The sequence below is a fragment of the Typopeltis vanoorti genome, chromosome 3 (genome assembly GCF_054136105.1).
Source record: "Typopeltis vanoorti isolate ZY-2024b chromosome 3, IOZ_Tvanoo_1.0, whole genome shotgun sequence".
Taxonomy (NCBI): domain Eukaryota; kingdom Metazoa; phylum Arthropoda; class Arachnida; order Uropygi; family Thelyphonidae; genus Typopeltis; species Typopeltis vanoorti.
This window is the reverse complement of record NC_143551.1, coordinates 47,653,061-47,675,651: the sequence shown is the minus strand read 5'-3', so window position 1 is coordinate 47,675,651 and position 22,591 is coordinate 47,653,061. Positions and strand designations below refer to the sequence as shown.

Below are 22,591 nucleotides of genomic sequence, written 5' to 3'. Positions count from 1 at the left end.
AGATAGGAAGTTAGTAATGATGTAAATTTTTCATGTAGTACTATCATATCCTGTACACCCCTTGAGGGTACGTGGCAGGAATTTGATGATGATGAGTTTTGTTTCCAAAGTCAATGTTTTTCTTTTCTTGCTAGCAGTAGAAGAATTGGACTTGCTTCTTTTGGATGACATTATTATTTTTTATGTGATAAAATTTTTATCAAGAACATAACATTAAACAATCGGTTTGTTTGTAGACTATAAAAATCGTGTATGAATGGAGACCGCGCGAAACACGTCAGTGCATGTTCACAGCATGTGCGACACTGGCGAATGCGGCCGGCGCCTGAAAGATATGACTAGTGGTGAGGCATGAAGTGGGATGTGAATACGTACATATAAGAAACCGCGTAACTCCGGATTCGCGTAAGTCGGGGTATGACTATTTTATTTTCAACCCAGTTCTCAAGCCAGTAAGTGAAAATTAGTCTGAACACTGCTTGTATACAATTAATCCAGAGTATTTCACTACTTATAGATGGGAAATGTGACTTCTGCATTACTTCAACCTCGGTATCTCTTCTGGGTCTGGCTTCCACTGATGAGACTTCAATAAAGGTCAGAATTGATCTGGGTAGTGGACCTTCCCATAATGCACAGCATTATATACACACAAAAAAGATGTGTGCTTTGCATTAAGAGATACTCAGGCATTTAATGGGAAGTCTTTAATCTCTACATAGAAGCAGCCTATGTCATGAAGATACTTCACATGCAAACTTTGTTTGCTTACATTTGGATAAAGGATTAACACTTTCATTGTCAAGCTGAAAATGGAATTTCGTGTGGTGGCCAAATTTTTTTTTATATTATTTAGCTAGCGATGTCCACGCGATAACGCGTGATCGACCGTTTGGTGAGGACTTGCATCGGGTGATCGTGCGATATCGTTCATTGCCAAGCTGAAAATTGGAATTTCGTGTGGTGGCCAAATTTTTAAAATTTTTTTATTTAGTTAGCAACGTCCACGCGATAACGTGTGATCGGCTGTTTGGTGAGAACTCGCATCGCGCGATATCGCTTGATTGGCAATGAATGTGTTAAACAAGAAATAATTGGATCTTTAATTTAAGATTACTGTGAATATTATTAGGTAGTATTTCTGCTTTTATTTCATTTATAGCAGGGCTGGATTAACCATTAAGCAAAATAAGCACGTGCTTAGTGCATCATGGAAAGGGAGGCACCACAGAATTTCTGCTTTAGTTAGATGACGAATTTAATTTAAATTAACTTTTAATTAGGTTTTCATTGTTTTTATCTTTTCTTACTGTTACCTACTTTGTTTCAATAAATAATGATGCGTAGAAGGCCTAATAAAACTCTAACCACGTGCACGACAGTTGCGATAAGACAGTTACACTGTATTATCGCTCATGACGCTTTCTGGCACAACCATTGTGTCAAATGAAGTAATTTTTTATAATTAACGTAACCATTATATATATATATATATATATATATATATATATATATATATATCCACTATTTTCTATAAGCCAGGGACACTTCATGAAGGATGTGGTTCTTCACCAAGCAGATGATCTTGGTAAGGGAGAAGCAAGAATTCACTCATGAGACTTTATAACACACGTCTCTTGTAAGGCTTGAGGATCAGTGTTTAGTCAGTTCAGTATGAAGGTACTATCTCTACAGAACCTCTTGTAACCCCTCCCCCCTTTTTTAAACTATACTAATTTAAAATATGGATGAAAAAATTTTTTTTTCTTATCATGTATAATATAAAGAAGTAACTGATGCATCCATCATCATTCTACGCACAACACCATCTATCATCATAATAGCATTTTCGCATGTAAATTGCATGTGAATTCTGGTTGACTGTATATTGTATCTGGCTGATCATGTACAATATAAAGAAGTAACTGAATATATATAATGAAGTATCCATTATAATCTATGCACAATATCATCTATCATCCAATAATAGAATATTTTTTGCTGTAAACTACATGTTAACTCTGGCTGATTTGTTTCTATTCATGATGAAAAAGCCAAGTTTCTGGTAGGTAAAAACCCTTCTATCTCCAAATGGGATTGTTTAACTCATGTTCAGTTGAAAAAGAACAAATAAAGATTTCTCTTGTCATGATGAGAATCAAACTCAGGCGTTTACAATCAAAGGGCATAATGTCCGATCATTCTTCTAGTAGCACTACAAAGGCACTAAAAACATCAAACTTGGGACCTTCCGCCTGTTAGGTGGATATGATAACTACATAACAAGCATTTTCACAACCTCTATCTTGGTGGAATTTAATGAAATTTAGTGCCCTTGTAGTGCTACTAGAAGAATGATGGGACATTGTGTCATTTGATTGTAATTAAAATGACATAATTAGGGAAAAATTGAGCCTAAAGTTAACAATGGCTTTAAGTTTAAATGTGACAATGATGTCACGATGTAAGAATCTTATCGTTATGAAATGCACCAATGATTATTTACAATAATTTCCTTACTTGCTCTATAGAAGGGCATTCTTATTTTATCAACCTGTCCTTAAAAACTTTACTGAAAAATATTAAGCATTTCAAATTTCCAGTTAACATATAAAAGCTCTCACCCAGCTGTTTTTATCTGGCTCCACCACATTGTAGTCTGGAAAACAGATAAACAACCAGTTCCAGAAAGAGGCATTAAAATATCTTGTTCAAGTCTAATGCAGTCTTTACTGTTGCTATCTGTTGCATAATCTTCTCTGAAATTAAAAGGAAAAAAATATATATATATTAACTTGCTTAGAAAAACTTAGCTAAACCAAAGAAAGTATCATTATCAGTTGCATTATTTTCATAAATATAAATTAAAATAAGATATCCAAATACTGGCTATTTTCAACTAATATGAAGGAGAGACTGAAAAGTTCTGATATAATAAGTTGTTCTCCCCCCCCCTTAGGATATATAAGAAGACGTCAAAGATTTTGAAGAAATTCAAAGAAACAAGAGGTGCAGGCCATCATCAAGTTTTTCATGCTGCAAGAAACGTCCACAACTGAGATTCACTGAACTTTGTGAGAGTGTAGGCAACTGCGCCCCAGCATATCCAACAGTTGCCCTCAGGTTAGGAAGACCTTCCAAAGTGATCACACCTGAAAACATTGATGCAATGCGTGCCATGATCATTGATGAGAGACAAATACCAGCAAAAAATACTGCATCCAGGGAACAAGTTAAGGTCATTATTCACCAACATCTGCATATACAAAAGCTCTCAGTGAAGTGAGTCTCCAAATGTTTGAATGCCGACCAAAAGAGAGAGAATGTGTGCTATCATCTCAAGGGATTTCGGGTCATTTTGAGAAATTTTTCAGGCACAAATTTTTTGGCTTGTATTGTGACTGTTGATGAAACATGGCTTCATCAGTATGATCCAGAGACAAACAGTCAATGGAGTGGAGATACAAAGGTTCTCCACAGCTAAAGAAGTTCTGAGCCCAAAAGTCAGCAGAGAAGGTTCGTGCCATTGTTTTTTGGGATATGGATGGTGTAATCCATATGAAGCATCTCAAAAACGTTTCACCTGTTACAGGTGAAAGCAAGTCAATTTTATCAAAGCAGTTTATTCAACAGCTCTGAAGGAAAAACGGCATGGGAAACTGAGTAGAGGTGTGTTGCTTTTGCAAGACAATGCACCTGCTCACACTGCTCATGAAACACAACAGACAATACACAACTTTAGCTTTCAATGTCTACCTCATCCACACTATTCACCAGACCTGGTTCCATCTGACTATTTTCTATTCCCGAATTTAAAGAAACACTTCAAAGGAACAAAATTTACCACAGATGATGAAGTCATATCTGCAACTGAGGATTGCTTTGTGCAAAAAGGGAAAGAATTTTTTCTCAGACGATTGCAAATGATGCAGCAGCAGTAAAACAAGTGTATAACACTTTGTGGGGCATATGTAGAATAACATGCAAGTTACATTGTTTACCTCAATTCCTTCATGGTGATTATCACAACTTTTCAGCATACCCTCATAAGATTGTGCATCAATCAACTAAATAAATCAATATTTGAAAGAAAGAACAACAAAAGCCTTTAACATGGTAAATATAAGAATTTTAGCCAACAATGATAAGCATGTATATTACTTAAACAAGTAAAATTTGCACCACTGAGCAACTAATGTTTCTGACAGTCACAGCATAGTTGAGGTACTACTCATACACTATGCTGACAAAGGTTAAAGCATTTTTGACATAGCATAAATTTTGCCCATGCTTAGATAAAGGACAAAATCAAATATAATTTCTTGTCAAGTATAATTTAGTTATTGTGGATAATTTCCTATAATGAGTTCTTTTATCAAAGCATTGTACCCCTTTGGTACAATTTGGAACTTTTCAGTAGTTTGTTATATAGAAGTGATTGCTATATGAGTAGGAGTCAACTGCGTATGGTATTGCAGTCAAATCATGTGATTTTGCAAAGAACATATGTGGGAACAGAAGCTATGCAAACAGTATGCATTTGACTCATTATAGCAAACTCAGAGACCACAGAAATAGTTTCTTATAGTGGATGCAACGAGTTTTTTTTTTTGTTTGTTTGTTTGGTTGGTTTCATTCATGTCAAATAAATTTTATGTAAATTTAAGTTAAATTTTACAAGTAAATTTAACTTCAGGACTGGACTACTCAGTATGGCAGCAAATTCAAAGTGCTTTACAATCCCATAAGTCAGAGAACTTCTTTCAGATGTGCATATGGCCATGCATTATAGAAATTTCAATTTTTTTCTAGTAATGAAATTGGTATGGGCAGTGACCCTTTCCATAATGCACAACAATATATACATTGAAAAGCAAGTGCATTGCGGAACAGAACAATGTGATTTAAAACCATTTGCATCAACATACAAGTGCCTAGTACTTTAAACACAATTTTTTTTTTTTTTTTTTTTGCTCATGCTTAGATAAAGGACAAAAACAAATATAATTTGTCAAGTATAATTTAGTTATCATGAATAATTTTCTATAACAAGTTCTTTTATCAAAGCATTATACCCCTTTGGAACTTTTCAGTAGTTTGTTATATAGAAGTGTTTGCTATAAGAGCAGGAGTCGACTACATATGGTATTCTAAAAGGTTATGTATATAAGGATAATGTCAGCAAGCACCATGTTTAGCCTGGACTAAAATTATGTCAAGCAGCAGAACTTATTATTACGGGCAACTCCAAGTAGTCGACAGACTCATCAAGGGAGGCCCTAACATCATGTCAAGAACAACTATTCGACTTTTGCACAGTATTTATCATACCTTGCCTTGAACTCATTCATGGTCATAGCACCCACAACTGACCCTGGCAGCTTATTCCACTCATTCACCACTCTCCAAGTAAAAAACCTAGCTCTAACTCCCTTGTCAACCACGCTCTTGCCCAGCTTCCATGCATGGCCCCTAGTCCTCCCACCACCAGTCATATTTTCAAAAATATCTTCTGGATCAATCTTATAGAAACCCTTCAGTAATTTGAATGTCTCAATCATATCACCCCTCCTTCGCCTATCGTCCAATCTCTGCAACCCATAAATCTTCAACCTATTCTCATAAGGTTCATTCCACAGACCTGCTATCATCTTGGTCTCTCGTCTCTGGATCCTCTCCACTTCCTCCCCATCACGAAGAAACCCGTGCTCATAACTGGGCACAGTAGTCCAGATGGGGTCTTATCAGGGCTCGATATAGAGGAACAATAACTTGTTTGTCTCTGCTTGTTAAAGTATTTTTCAGTAACCATTGATTTGATGAGCTGTTTTAGCCACTTTTGCAATGTGCTCCCTAAACTTCAACTCCCTATCCACCAACACTCCCAAATCCCGGGCCTCATCAATCTCCTGGAGTACGGTTCCCCCAATGTGATATACTGCTGCTAATCTTTTCACTCCAAAATGCATAACCTTACACTTTGCCACATTAAATTGACATCCATTTTCCTTAGCCCAGTCCTCCAACCTATCCAAATCATCCTGCAAAATTTTGACATCCTGTGCACTCACAATTGGTCTATGCAACTTTGCATCATCAGCAAACAAGTGAACACTTCCTCTCAGATCCTTTCCTATATCATTAATGAACAAATTGAAAAGTAGTGATCCAAGAACAGAACCCTGCGGCACACCACTAGTCGCCTTTTGAATTCCACTCCTGAATAAACCACTCTCTGGTATCTCTCCATCAACCATCCTTCTATCCATCTCACCAACCCTATATCCATCCCCATCTGATCCAGTTTACTGATTAGAATTCCATGTGGTATTCTGTCAAAGGCCTTGGCAAGGTCCAGCAGAATCACAAAAAACCCATTACCCTTATCCAGTTCAGTCGTTACTGTGTTATAAAACGTGAGCAAATTACTGAGGCATGATCTACCCTTCACAAAACCATGTTGTCCCCCATACAGTATCCCATTTTCATCTATCCAATTCTGTATTCTTCTCTTGACTAGTTTCTCCAAGACCTTGACAATGATTCCTGATATGCTAATCGGTCGGTAATTTACAACAACAGTCTTGGAACCTCCTTTATGCAGTGGAACTATTTTCCCCTCTTTTCACCCCCCTCGGGACTAACCCAGACCCGAGACTCAGATTAAACAAAATGGTCAATGGTACTGACAATTCTTTAGCTGCTTCACGTACGACACAAGCTGGTATACCATCCAATTACACAGATATATTGAAATTGAGGTTTTGTAATAGACTACTCACCTCCACCTCATTCACCACAATTCCCGTATAAGCTTTTGGTTCATTCATTTCTGCAATGTCACCACATGGATGATATACTCTTGCAAAGTGCTCGCTCAGTAATTCAACTATATCAACTGATTCAGTTACCTCCCTACCATCGGCATTCTTTAAAATCATTCTGCCATATACATTTTTTCTTTTACTTGCAACATATTGAAAAAACTGTTTAGGATTGTCTTTAGCCTGCAGGGCCAATGTTCTTTCATAATCTTTTTTTGCTTTCCTTACCACACTCATTACCCTTCTGGCCTGGGCTTTATACTGTTCATGTGTCTGCTGGTCACCTTTCTCCTTAAATTCCCTCCATAGTTGTTTCTTTTTTTGCTCAAGCTTAATGGTGTTATTCATCCATTTAACTCCTACTTCATTTATTATTCGAACTCTAGGTATACAGTCAGCCATTGCTTCATGCAAACACTTCTTAACCACCTCCCATGCACTGTCCACTTCTAGCCCTTGCAGTTTTACATGCCAGGGCTAGAAGTGGACCAATCAATCTCCTAAGCTTGTCATACTTACCAGCTCGATAATTCCACAAAGATTCTAATAACATGTACCCTGTCTTAATTGTAAATTCCACACCTTTAGCCACCTCCCAAGTCAAGACCCTATGATCGCGCTCACTAATTGGTGGCAACATGATCATATTTGTTACAGCCAAATTCTCAGATGCAATTACTAGGTCAAGCACTCTCTGACCCCTAGTATTTTCCATTACATGCTGTTGCAGATAGTTATCCCTTAATAACCGCATAAAATCCAATTCCTTCCTCCAGTGTGTCCTCTTCTCACTCTAATCAATGTGACCATAGTAAATCTCCCATAATAATTACCCTCCCTCCACTCATTTCTTCTATTTGTTTGTGCATACTGTCTCCACCATCTTTTCCATCACCTGGTCTATAGCAGCACCCAATTGTATATTTTGTTCTGCTAGTTTCAATCTCATACCAAATAGCCTCAAATGTGCTCTTATCTCTATCCTGCAGTTCCACTTCTATTCTCCTTGTTGTAGCTCATCTGCTATCATCAATAACATACCTCCCCCCCCCATTTTATTCTCCCTGTCTCTCCTGAACACACCATACCCCTCACATTCAATCCCAATAGCTGTGTCATCTTTTGTCAGCCATGTTTCACTAATGCCAATAACCTGTGGTCTGGAAGTGCCAACAAAGGCCAAAAATTCTTCCCTCTTGTTCCTAATACTTCTGGCATTTGTATACATGAACTGAAGAAGCCGATTTGTCCCATCCCTATTTTGATGCCTTATACTAACTATCCCTTTTTTTTTAATTCATGGTCTTTCCTACTCGCTCGGGCATATTACAAACATTCACACACTCAACTGTCTCCCTAAAACCTGCAAATCTACTCGGACCCCCCCCCCACTTAATAACTCTAGTTTCCCTGGTTCTGTAAATTCACTTCCACCACATTGACAACACCTTTTCAAGTCTCCGCACACCAAATCCATTCAAATGCAATCCATCCATTTTATATAAATCCTTTCACCCATCGAACTGATTCCACAAATTCCACACCAATCATACATAATTCATGCATAATAAATCCATTAGCAATTATGGCCCTCCTTCTATACTCTTCACTGTCATGCCATGGCAACAGACTCACCATCTTAACTCTCTCACTCTTTTCTTTTGCTACCTCAAGCAATTCATGCACATCTTCACTCATAGCCTTTTTATTTACTTTCAAATCATTTGTACCCACTACCATGATCAATTCCTTCACCCGCTGTTTTTGCATTCTAATTGACTCGCTAAAGTTATTAACATGGAAGCTTATCCCATCAATGTTATAAACAAGAGTTCACATTCAGTGACAGCTGCAGTAGTTCTTAAACAGCAACAAGTGGTAAAAAACATTTGACATCCATAGATGGCGTATGGTCACTCCCATAACTCACCAAGTTTTGGGAATAAGTCTTCTGCTAGAATAAGTAGTAGAGTCGCAAATACTCTTTCCACACACAGTTAGTAGGACAATCACAAATATCCACGCCCATGGTGGGATTCGAACCTGCAGCCTCTTGGCTGGAGAGTGGACACACTAACCATTCGGCCAACCAAACAGCCAGCAAGTGGTAGACGACTGGAAATGGGTATTTTACGGAGTGAGAAATCTTGCTATAGTATATTTTCATCAGATAGGAGAATCTGGATGGGCAGCATTCGAGCAAATACTATCTCAGCTGTTAAGCATTATAGATGCACAATAATGCTTTTTATGGTAAAAAACTGGGTGTGCTATCATGAATGGAAAGGTGTTTACCTCAACATTCTAGATGACACCAGATTTTTTGGACTTACAGAATGCTATGGCTAAGGGCTATAACCTGTTCCAGAAAGCAGTGCTCTGATTATAAATCAAAATCACGTTGGGTTCATTTGAGGATATCAACATGCCTCTAATGGAGACGAATACTTGTGAGGTGAAATGGAACAATGTGTGAAAAATCATCCCTGGATAACTAATATCAAAAGTACCCAGTTTATGAAGAATGGAAGTTATTTTTCCATTAAACACTGTACCAGAGGTGTGCCGTATACAGAAAGATTATTTAGTCTAATCTGACACATACCTTTGGCCTGTGTCATATTATTTAGTCTAATCTTTCTGTCTAGTCTAATCTTTTCTAAGAGAGTTACCCAGCATCTGGCTAGCTCTCTTACACCATTCTTGACAAAAGTTGCCTTGATACTGAAAACCCTACAAAGTATTTCTTGAAAATCAATATGAAAATCAAGAAACTTTCCTCTTGAAAGTACTAAACAGTTCGCTCACCGATTAGAGATCCCTCGACACTTATGCACATGTCAGAAAAAGGAGAATCCATTCCGATAATAGGGTAATCAACCTATCTTCTGGGATGAGTTTGTTCATTATTACAGGTCGGAAAATTTAGCTTTTCTTTTACAAACATTGCTGTTTTTAAAGTGAAACTATTTTGCTTGTATAACAGTTGGAAAAATGTACATAGAGTATTAACAAAATTAAAAAAAGGTATAGCATAAAACAAAAATTTTACTAAGTTATTTTTAAGAAAGTTTTCTATAAAATAAAAATAATTACAGAAAAACAGAAATTTTTTCAAATGAATTTAGATATTCTAAACTTACAGTTGAGAGAACTGAGACACTTTAATGTCCTAAACTGATTAATTATTTATGACTTGTTGTGACTCTTTTAACAAACCAATGCAAAAAAAGGTTGGAAAAAAATATCATTATCAAACCCTTTTAATCTTCATAGTCAGCTGAATCCGTGTCCGAATCGCCATCACTTTCACTTAAACTGATCACCAAAGGTTCGCATAACTCTTCGATAATTCCGTCTCTGTCCCAATACATATTTTCCAATGAGGTGACATGAGAGCAATATTTCCCCCAGTTTTCGCCTGTTCTGAAAGCTTAAAAAGTTTCGACATGTCAATATCCCCAGTTACGTTGCGAATGAAACTTTTCACTTCTTCCTAAACATACTCAACAGCATTAATATCACAATGATATGGTGGTAGCCTCAAAGCTAGAAATCCATGCTCTTTGAGCATCGTGTCGAATTTAAATAGTTTAGTTGTGGGCAAGTTTCTTTTGACCAAATTAAGCAATTCAATTTTTCGCATATCTGGGGAATGAGAAATGTTATTTGCAGAGAGCCAATCCATAAGAACTTGCCAAACTGGCAAGTTCTTATGGATTCTAGACCAATTTGGAACTTTGTTTAATCGAATAGAGTGATTTGAAGCATTATCAATTATAACAACAGCATTTTTAGGAAGGTTTGGAATCAGTTTTTCTTCTGCCCACTTTTCGAAGATTGGAGAATTCATTTGCCCATAGTAATCTCCAGTAGTTGAATTGGCTATGTATAGTAAGTTTGAATTCGGTAAAAAAACCCATTTCTCCACCCACACACAAAATTATTATGCGCCGCGAGGCATTTCCGGTTTGTAGCACTCCACATTCTTCTTTAGACTGCCAACATTTTCCATAAGTTAAATTACTATCAATCCAAGTTTCATCTAGATACACAATCGGTCTTTTCTCCTCCCTGAAACGTCTTATTGCTCTCAAATACTGTGTTATAGATAAAACAATATCACTTCGCTCCATGATAAGTTTCCTTTTATTTTGGGACTTTTTAAAACAAAATCCAATTTCATGAAATATTTTCCTTAAAATTTTTCTTTTCCAAAGAAAATTAATTTTTTCTTTAAGCACAGGAATCAATTTTGGAACAGTTGGCACGCTTTTCTCGTCCACGTAAAATCCGTGAATAGTTCTTATAACATCTACATCAAAATCATTCAAAGCTACGGTTTCGATGGTTTTCTTTCTCTGGTGGTTTTTTTTTAGGAGATTTAATTTTTGGCTTACCTTCACCTTTGATTCCCTACGAATTCTTTTAACAGTCGACCCTGATACGCCCGGAATTGCACTTGCACGTTTTATGACTCGAGAAAGGGGAAGAAGGAGACAGCCTCCTGACGATTTCTTTTTCGCAGAATGTCAGCACATTATTCAATTCTCTTTAGCAAGAGATACTGAAATATTTAACAACAGAACTTGTTGACTGTACTGGATCCATCATACAAATTAATAATAAAAAAATAATGCAAAAAAGCGACAACAAAATCAAGCTAGTATTAGTACAGCGACAGACAAGAAAGCATGTGATTTCGCATGTTGGCTCCCAATTATTACATCCTTCATTTCTTTCTCCCCTTCAGCATAAATCAACTATTCTTGGCAAAATTCCAAGGAGAGACCTGAAAACGGTGGGCGAACTATAACAGGATTGTCTTTTGGCCCTTTATATTTCTAGGTATTTTGTTGACGTAACAGATATTTTGTTTTGCATTGGGTTCTCTATAGAGACTAGCAAGAAACTTTGAATTATTTACAGCAAACATTTCCTGGATAACTTTTATGTTATCCAGGAAATGTTTTAATTACAATACAATATAATTACAGTTGACCCTTGAACAACAAGGGCATTAGGAGAGCCGATCCCCCACATTGTTCAAAAATCCACGTATAACTTTTGACCACCCCAAAAACTCAACTACTAATAGCCTACTGTTGATCGGAAACCTTACTGATAACATAAACAGTCAATTAACACATATTTTGTATGTTATATATATATATATATATATATATATATATTATACACTGTATTCTTTCAATAAAGTAAGTTAGAGAAAAGAAAATGTTATTTAAGAAAATCATAAGGAAGTGAAAATACATTTACGGTACTGTACAATATTTATCTGTACTGTAAGTTTATGTAGTCTGTTTACAAGATGAATTGTCTGTCAGTCATTACCTACATCAATATTGTCTTGTATGATAGAGAACAATGTAGATGTTATATGTATTACTAACACTATCCTAATTTATGCTCGCACGTAGACCCCCACTTTGCCATGTAGGCATTCAAAACCGAAATCCTATGGAATAGGTTTGTTACTCCTTATTCCAGGAGGAGTGTCTTATGTCTGTAGAAGTGAGTGTTCATGGGGCCGGTTTGCCTGTTCTGAGGGATGAAAAAACTCCACCTCCGTATGAGACTGGCTAACTAACACTAGACATCAAAAATGAAAAGATAACATGAAAAAGAAATTATTCATATTTATTTACATGTATAATGTAAATAAATTACATTTACATGACTATTCATGCATTGATAATGAAGCAGCAGCAATATGATTGCTTTATGGTAGCCTAGTGCAATCGATACGATTGCTTCGTGCTAGTCTAGCTTATACACTAATGAATGAATCGTTCTAAAATTTATTTTATTCTAATTAAATTTAATAATTAATAACAGTTAATTTTATGCAGTGATCATTTAATATGCATCTTTATGTTTGTTTACATTTCTCTCGGCTGCAAATGACGCTATGTACAGTTTGTCAGTGAGTGCATAAGTTTTGATAAATTTTAACTTTTTATAATAAGAATTATAAACACGTTAACACAAGAATATTTTAATGTTTGCCAAATATTTCAGTCTGTAAGTAACAGACTATCCTCAGTGGCTTGATAGTGTTGTATTGTAATTTCTGCTCAATCATGTTTTACCATCTTATAATTCTCTCTTGTTATAAATTTAATTAGTTGTAGGCTGATATATCATTCTAACATGAAGAAAATTTATAGTATACTGCGCCACTCCATGTTCTGAATTGCATAAGCAACCTTGATAAATTAACCTTCAGCTATACCAGGTTATTATAAAGCTGATTTTAGGCCAAGGTTCTCACTATTAAGCAAAGCTCATGCTATTGGTTTGAAATATTTAATGAGCGGTTCAGTGAAAAAAAATCAGACAAATACTAGGTTGATCTTAGATAATAAAAGGAATATTTAATGCAGTGTCACATGTAATTAATTACATCATATTACAATGTTTCAACAGGGATATTATAATTAAACGAATATAAAGCTCTCATTAAGTTACTAGTATACTACTCAGGTGAACTTAAGAATTATAATTAAAAATTATGTTTAACAGATCTTATTCTTCTTGTTATAAAGAATTTCTATCACAATTTCACTCAGACCAAGGTTACATCTCAAGACATTTAAATATCAAATCAGTTCAAGATATTCAGAAGGATTACAACTCATGAACCATCAGACATTCATTTGTAATTCTCTAAGCTCAATCAATCAAAATTAGTTCTTGTAAGTTCGAGATTCCTAAATTACAACAAATAGGCTTCTCAATATTCTCGTTCAGTAAATGAACACTTAATTCAATAATATAGCATTTGTCACTTGAAGAGGGAAAAGTCTTAGCACATCACACATTTAATCTTGACTCGCTGAATACAGCAACTAGGAATAAATTACTTTCGGCGGAATTAATTTTTGTTACTTCTCACTAAGTATAGTAAAGGTAATCTTACCAGGATATAGCTTCATCACATCATAAGGAGATCGAACAACATCTTGAAAGTCCTTGCTGACTTTTACTCTGTAGTAACACAAACTTAAAAGAATCTTCTCTTTCCGCTTTTCAGCACGTAAAATTCCCCTTCAGTTTCTAGCTACTGTTTTCCTTACTCTCCCACTCCTTTCTGCCATTTTTTTACTTTAATTTTCGTGTCCACTCATTCCTTTTCCCTGCCAGTAACTGGTTCTCACCAGTTTAGCTCACATCGAACTTGCTTTTCCCTTGATATATAGTAGTTCACGCTCCAATACGTGCTAGGAGAAATTTGCATGATTTCTCACGACAACCAATCAAATGATATCATAAGAAACTTCTGGATATATTAAATTTACATATGTCACAATTTCTTATATTATTATTATAGGAATAAAGCAAATAAAATAAATGACACCTTAATACAGATATTTTTCATGTCTATAATATACCTTAAAATCACATAAATAAAATTAACTAACAAAACTCAAAAGGAATTACATGAATAACATTTTATAAGCAAGAGACTAACAAAACAAATTTAAATAAGTCCTGCTTATGATACGGTAGGTCATGTTAATTATGAATGAAGTATTATTAATTATAAATATCTTCATTCACAATTTAACAATAGGAACAGTTTTTACAAGGTGGAATACAAACAATTGATCATTCAAAAATAGAATGAGCTGTGTGATGTTACATTGCTAAGTATTAAAGAGAGGTAAATTTCATCAGAGTTAAATAAATTATAGGTATTTATTCATAATTTTATATAACAATCTTAATTTATAAATTCAATTAAAGATAACATTAGAGTAATGTAAGAATTAAAGGTCTCAAGTAAAAAAAAAAAAATTTTTTTTAGTGTGTTATTGAGATTAAACTTTCCCATATTTTTGACAAGGATATACAGTCATTTCAATTCAAGTTAGGGTATTGAAGGTAAGGCCTCAGCACTCTCTTTGAATAAGTGTTCGAATTTATAGTGACATCTGTGTAGAAGGCAAGTCTTGGAGCAGAGAATGTTGTGGCTTGTCTCTAACTCGTGTTGCACCAATCCAGACTTATCGGATTTGTTGTGAAGAATGTACGATTATGTTCTTGTATTATTTTTTCTATAGACTGTCCAGTTTGTCCAAAGTACGACAGATTGCAGTTACAAGGAACTTTATATACACCAGGCAGAGACATAGTTAAGTGTTTATCTTTAGAAGAGGGGAAATATGACATTTATCAAATTGAGAAACCAATCATTTTATACTGTTTGAAATATGAATTTAGCATGGCCTGATTAGAATTATAGATGAAACAACTAATCCTACAAGGCCAGTATATTATGTATCTTCATTGTTTTCTTTGATTGGCAGTTTTGCTGGATGAAAAAATTCTTACTAATACCCCCCCCCCTTTTTTTTTTCAAATTTCAGTTAATTCTTTTCAACAAAAAAAGTGCATAGTATTAACTGGAAAATGCAGTGTACATTTTCAAAAATATGTTAATTCCATGGATTTGCAAAGTACCAAATCAATTTGTTAAATCATGATAAGCAACTAATAACCAATTATTTATTAAACGAAGTTTGCAAAAGAAAAAACCCATCCAACTTCATATCTGATGCAGAACATAACAGAACACGAGAAACTTTTATTAGGATTTTTCAACTAAAAAAAACAAAACAGAACAGATTTTTAAGCACACTTTGTAATGTAGCATTCACCCCTTACTCACACTTAGTAACTAGGCACTTTCCCCTCATCCATCATAATATGTGCTGACAATTAAGGATAATCCTATCTCTAGAGCACAATACAGAGATAGGATTATAAATTTGGTTAAGAATCTATTTATACTTAACCAAAATTAAGCTAAATTATAGCAAGTTCTCAATAACTCATTCTTATACAAGAGCAAAAATGGTTACATTAACTAAGTGCTGAATTACTAACATAAATACAAAATATGAAATGGCTTGAAATGTTCTGCATTTGGTCTCTAGGACAGGGATTCTGGAATATGTAAAAACAAATAAATTTAAAAATAATATATATATATATATATTATTTTGCTCCCACCCACAAAGTTATCTGCAAACTTATAATACATTTTGTACTGTGGACGGACTAAGGATATTTTTCTATTTTTTTTTTATTATATATATATATATATATATATATATATATATTTGTATTTTAAATTTATTTTTACATAATCCAGAATCCCTGCTTTAGAGAGCAAACATGGAAATTTTTTCAAGCTGCTTCAGGTCTCCAATAAGCAGGGCAGTGTTCTCACACCAGACAATGAAATTAATTTCCCAATTTAAGACAATCACAAACATCCATGGCAGGATTCAAACTCATAGCTGGTTAGTTGGAGATTGGATATGCTAGCCACTTGGCTAGCATATCCAATCTCCAACCAGACCAGCATTTATATATAACCCATGGTATTCATGTACTATACAAGGTAGGTTCAAAACGTTTCCAGCCTGACATACAAAATTCATGCCAATTTTAAAACACTGTGTGTATATCAGATAGCACCATCGTGGGGAGCTTAGTGTGCCAGTTTCAATTCTCTACCTGCTTCATTCAGTTGGAGGCACTCATTTGACTAACACGTGCCACGCTAAGTTACTGCAGTGTTAAAAATTAAGTATCATGTTGTGATAAAAGTTTTTCACCAAAGAAGGGCTTTCTCCAAGTGCTATCAAACAGCGATTGGATGGTGTTTATGGGAAAGCTTCTCCTTCATATTCCATCATAAAGGAATGGGCTAAACAGTTTCACCTAGGAAAAGAGAGAGCATCAAAGATGATCCTTGTAATGGTCAGACTGTGGAAGTGATGACTTAGGAAAATATTTCTTTTGTTGAGGAGGAACTGCTCAATGACAGATGGCTGAAGCTCAAAGAAATCTCAGCAAGGTTGGGCTTTCTATAACAACAATCTTTTGCATCGTTCACAAGAAGCTTCACATGATAAAGGTCTGTGTAAGGTGGGTGTCCCAACTCCTCTCTTCAATTCAGAAAGAGCATCATGTGACCTGTTCCCGCAAGTTTTTAGAGCTGGAATTCATTGTCACCAGGGGTGAAACCATGGTCCTTTATTGTAATCCTCTTTCCAAAAGGGAATCCATGAAGTTGTGTGAACCAGGCAAAGCACTGCCGAGAAAAGCCAAGGGCCACCAACTTTTAGAGGTGACAGAAAGAAAAGAACTGTGTCACTGTTCAACATAATCTTCCTTTACTTCAACACACTTTTCACATCTTTGAATTAACATTTCTATGCCCTTGAAAAAATAGTCTGTACTTTTGTCTCCAAAATGGTCTAAAACTGCATCTTTCACGTTCTGCAAATTTTCTTCAGTTTCAAGAAGAGATAGTAGTTACTGGGCGCTAGATCTGGGCTGTGTAGGGTGGGTGTTCAATCTCAAAGCCACAGTCTTTCATTGCAGCCTTCACAACAACAGCCACATGGACTGGGCATTGTTGTGAAGCAGACAAACACCATGACTCAGCATTCCTCGTCTCTTCTCCTTTATGGTGTTCTGCAGTTTGTGCAGGAGTGAAGCATAATATTCTGCATTCACGGTGGTATTCCTTCCCATGAAGTCAATCAAGAGAATTCCCTGGCAGTCCTGTAAGATTGTTGCCATGGTTCCATAAGCTTCCTTTTGGGAACAGTAGTCACATAAAAATGCATACACAATCACCATCAAACAAATACCTGTTCTGCTAATCTTTACTTTTCCATTCTGTTTAAGTGACCATATTATGTAAGATTAGCTCTGCTCCAACATTCCTGAATATTAGTGGTATCAAATTTTTTCCCAATATCCTTATTTTTAATATGATTCTACCATGGATGACATCTATTCATTCCCTGATTTTTCTCAGAACTCTCATATTTGTGGACCTCAGTTTTTTTTATCCACTGCTTTATTTCTAACCTAGCTTGATATAAAGTTTCATTTACATCATATAATCATAACATCAGTGCTGTGTATGTGAGGGTTGGGAAACTTTATTGACCTTTTTCTAGAAAAGTTGGAGGTTGTACTGTTTAGGAACATTTAATGAGGAAATTTGTTCACAAGGTAGATCGAATAAAAGAAGAACAGTGGAAGCAAATTTAGTGTTTTTGCAGTTGAATTAAAAAGGTATATTGAGCAACAGCTATCAACAGAAAATGATAGTTAACAGTTCGGTGGATTAATGACCATGAAAGTACCTGTAGAAAAGAAAAAGATCTGAAACAGCATCCGTGAGATAGAGGTTGAAATGAATTGAGGGAAGGATCATCCATGAACCAAACTGTTCTCCTATGGAAAGCATCAAGAACTTTTAGAGATGTTTGAGGTGCACCACACCAAACATGTGAACAGTATATTCAAGATAAGCAGATTTGGAATTTTGTATAAAAATAGCATCTTGGGCAGAAAAGAATGTCGGAGTTTTTTAGAGGCTGAGGAAGCTACTGATGTGATCAGTTTATTCCAGGAGAGGCTGAAGATATATGCCAGTCTAAGGGGAGGGGGAAAGAGAGAGAGATTTTATCCTGTTTGGTGATTTATGTATACTCATCATCTTCCTCATCTGCCGAAGGCAGGTCGAGGCTACCATGAACAACAGCTTTCCAGTCAAATTCATGAACAGCCAAGTTATTTAAATTTCTGTTAGAGCTTAGATCACTTATACTTTTGAAGTTTCCTATCCATTTCCTTCTAGATCTTCCCAATGGTATCTTTTCTTTTACTCTTCTGTCTTGGAGAATTTGAGGAAACCTTTTAGTAGCCATTCTGTACATATGTCCATGACATTGCAACTGTTTTCTCCTTCTTGTTATTAGTGAAATATTGCATGTACATAGTTTTCACCAATTAAGCAACAAAGAGAAAAATCATGATAACTTAATCGGGTGGCAGTGGAAATATCAAAGTCAGGTACATTATGTAAAAAGTGGCACTGTCTGGTTATTGTATACAAATAAGTGGCACTATCAGCAGTATATGCAAATGAGCCATGACATACTAGAGGCTGGCCAAAGTCAGGTGATGGTTGCATTTGAGTCATTCCATGGTTCACGGACTGTGGAATCAATTCTAACAGTCACAATCAGTATAACCATGAGCTACAACCACAGTGGGTGACTGATATCTCAGATTACATGCTCATCAAAACAGGAGTGATACTTCAAATCAGATATGATCTGACCCAAGGCTGGATTTAGACTTGCTGAGGCCCTAAGCTATACAAAACCCAGAGGCCCCATACTGTTTTAAATTACATCAGCTGGTCTTTTTGTTTTTTAATTTGAGGCCCCGGCAGATTGAGAGGCCCTAAGCTGTAGCTTTTTTAGCTTATACGTAAATCTGGCATTGATCTGACCTTATGTCAGCTACAGAAACATTGTTATCTGGTTCCATTGTGTGCAAAAAGCTTCACAAAGATGGTCTATATGTTAGCCAACCAGAAGACTGCATGTCCCTATCATCATGTCACAGAAGAGAACATATAAAATGGGACAGGCTCCACATAATTGAATCCAAGTCCAATGGGAGTTGGTATTGTTTAGAGATGAATCCTGATATGCTCTACAAAGTGATATCAGGCATGCTCTGATCTGGAGAACATGATCAGGGACACATTATCGACCCTCTAATATCCATGAAAGGGTCACACCATCTCCACCATCAATGCATCCACCTTGTTTAGTGGATGCATCAATCTGTATGTGCTTCCAAGCATAGACATAAATGCTGCAACTTATAGACAAGTTCATGGAATACTATGTTTATCCACATGCAAGTGCAATAGGGAGAATGATTAAGATCCTAATGAGATCTTAGGATGATCTAAGTAAACATGTTGTTGCTCTCAATCCACCTCCCCAAAACCTTGAGGGACTCTTAGGAGACCTTTGCAGGACCAATGGTTGTTATTGCCAACTGAGCTCCTGGACACCACTATAATGATGGTACTCACAATGATGTTTCATATAAACAATATGAAACATCATTGTGAGTGCTGTATTACTGAGAGGGGTAACCACATTCCTTACTGAGTGGTTGGTTGGGACAATCTCATTTTGACCATTGTCTTCATATACCCATGAGACTCCATAGCTCAGTCGGTATAGACAGAGACTTTTGGTTAGAAAGACAATTCCCATTAGTGATGTGAGGAACCTTTATCTGGTTGCTTTCAACGAAAGGTAAGTTAGCCAGTCTTATTGGGGATAGGAGGTTTTTTCCACCCAGAAACTCAGATCCCCCCCCCCCCCCAGAACAGGCAAACTAGTCCCCATGAACACACATGGATTACAATCAGGAATATTTAAGACCCAGCCAGCCATAGGTTTGATTTATCAACTATGCCAGTCCTGAGCCTGGATAAAATTGGGGGGGGGGGGGGGGGGGGGGGGGTTTGAGATGGTGCCATACTTCCCTTAAAAAGGGCCTATGGCCATTGTATCATCATATGCTAAATAAATAAACCCATTTGCTACTGAATTAAACTATTTATTATTTACAATTTTTGTGGATATTCCTTTCACATCTCATGACGTACTGCTTTTCACTGAATTGCATAAAAATTCATCATACAGTTTTTGAGTACTGTATTTTTCGATAACGCACACCCCAACATTTTCATCACTCCTTTTGCTGTACAGATAATGCGCATGTGCCAACTAGTGGTATAGTTAGGAAGTACAGACAGAGAACGGAGGAATTCTTTAAAAACACATGCGTTAATAGTAGCATTGGTCGACATGGACGATAGAAGTACTTCTTGGAGAAAATCTTACACAGCACAGTTCAAGCTTGAAGTGGTAGAAGTAGCAAAGGAAAAAGGGAATCATGAAGCTGGTAGATTGTTCGGTGTTGGAGAAAGTAGTGTTTGTGAATGGCGAAAGGCTGAAACAGTTCCGAAATGTTTAGATGCTTGTGGCCAACCATAGGGAAAAAACTGTTTGATTGGGTTGTCAGTGAAAGAGCTAAAGGTATGAGAATATCTACTGTCCGTGTGTTGCAGGAATCGAAAAGAATTGCACAAAACAATAATATAAAGGATTTCAAGGCTTACCCATCTTGGGTTTTTTGGATATATGAAGAGAAACAATTTAAGTGTGTGCTCCTCCACTAGTGTTGGACAAAATTTGCATGCGACTGAGAAGTGAAAGTAGCTAAATTTTGTTTGTTTCTGAGATAAAACGTGTGTAGGGTTGATGCTTGTCACTTTGGGAATATGGACGAGGTTCCCATAAGTTTTGACATGCCTAGTTCTAGGACTGTGAATCTGAAGGGAGCAAAAGAGGTTTCAGTTGCTACAACAGGGCAGGAAAGCTCTAACTTTACTGTGGTTCTCTGAGTAACTGCAGATGGTTCCAAACTGCCACCAATGGTGATTTTCAAAAGAAAGACTGTTCCAAAAGGTTGTGATTCCAAAGATATTATTGTTACTGTGAATGATAGGTTGGATAAATTCCGAGGTTACAAAATTTTGGTTGGAGAATGTGTGGCAAAGGAGAAAAATGGCATTTTTCAACCCAAAATCTTTGTTAGTATTAGATTCGTGTAGGGCACATATGACAGCAGAAGTTAAAACAATTGCAAGTATTCCAAATTGGCCGTCATTCCAGGTGGTTTAACAAAAAAACTCCAACCCCTTGATCTTGCAGTAAATAAACCGTTCAAAGACAATTTGCAGGCTAAGTGGGAAGGCTGGATGATGAATGGCATCCATGAACATAACAAAACAGAGCAGATGAAAAGAACGTTGTATAAAGATATGGTTACATGGATTGTAGAAAGTTGGGCTGCTGTAAGTGAAACTGTGTTCGAAATGGTTTCATTAAAGCACAAAGGAATGCAATGGTGTTTGGTGACAATGATTATGAAGCGGAAGAAATACCAAACGAAATTTTTTTTAATACAATTGATTCTTTCAATATTGAGTCTGATGAAGAATTTTTTTGGATTTGAATAGTGTAATGTTCAATAAATATTAAGTAATACTTCTACCTTAGTTTTGTTATTACATTTGATTTATCTCTCATACCTTTCAAATGTATACCGCACATGTTCATTTTTAAAGAATTTAGACTTTTTTGTATAGATAACGCTCAAGTCATCTATCGAAAAATAGGTATTTGTGATTTTTCTTTTTGTTCCTTAATTTATAAAAACCAGTGTATTAATGTAGTAAGGGAAACTAAGCTGAGATAGCATTTGTGATCTCAACTTCAGTGCCAGCAGAATGCAATCTTGCCTTTTCTCTCGCACAAATGTGAGAGAAAATGCCAGATTGTGTTTGACAAGGAGGGTACTACCAGGTTATCCTACCCCACTGATGGATGGTATGTGAATCAGATGATCTTGAACATCTGTACATTTATATGGTTTGCTGAATGAGTATCATGGAATGTACTACCTGCAAGACTGTAGATAAGATTAGTGGTGATTGAGAGTAGGTCATGGCATTAGTGGCAAATACTTGAAGAGAGGGAACCGTCTGCCATGATATGCAGCAAACATCCAGAGGAAAAAATTTGCTACTCAATTGCAGAGGGTAGCAGGCAGACCAGAGGATGGCAATTTGGTTAGCAGGTCTTAATGCAAAACATGATCAAACATCCTTGAAATATAAGGAGAGACTACACATTTCTCTAACCTTTTCATGGTATGTGTTCAGCAGTGGGTGATGTAGGTTAAAAGAGTAGTGGAATTCATACTGATGAAATGGTGGGCTTCTGGGTAGTGCTGAGGTTAAATGTTGATGTCTTTCTCCATTATTCTGGAGA

The 22,591-nt window shown here is 36.1% G+C and overlaps 1 protein-coding gene across 1 annotated transcript in view; it reads right to left on the bottom strand.

Moving 5' to 3' along the window:
* Positions 1-22,591, bottom strand: part of Gmppa (GDP-mannose pyrophosphorylase A) — a 141,743-nt gene that overhangs the window by 45,755 nt on the left and 73,397 nt on the right. The window contains exon 6 of the mRNA XM_090390600.1: positions 2,625-2,759. Within this exon, the coding sequence (XP_090246726.1) occupies positions 2,625-2,759 (135 nt within the window). The remainder of the gene's footprint in view (positions 1-2,624; positions 2,760-22,591) is intronic.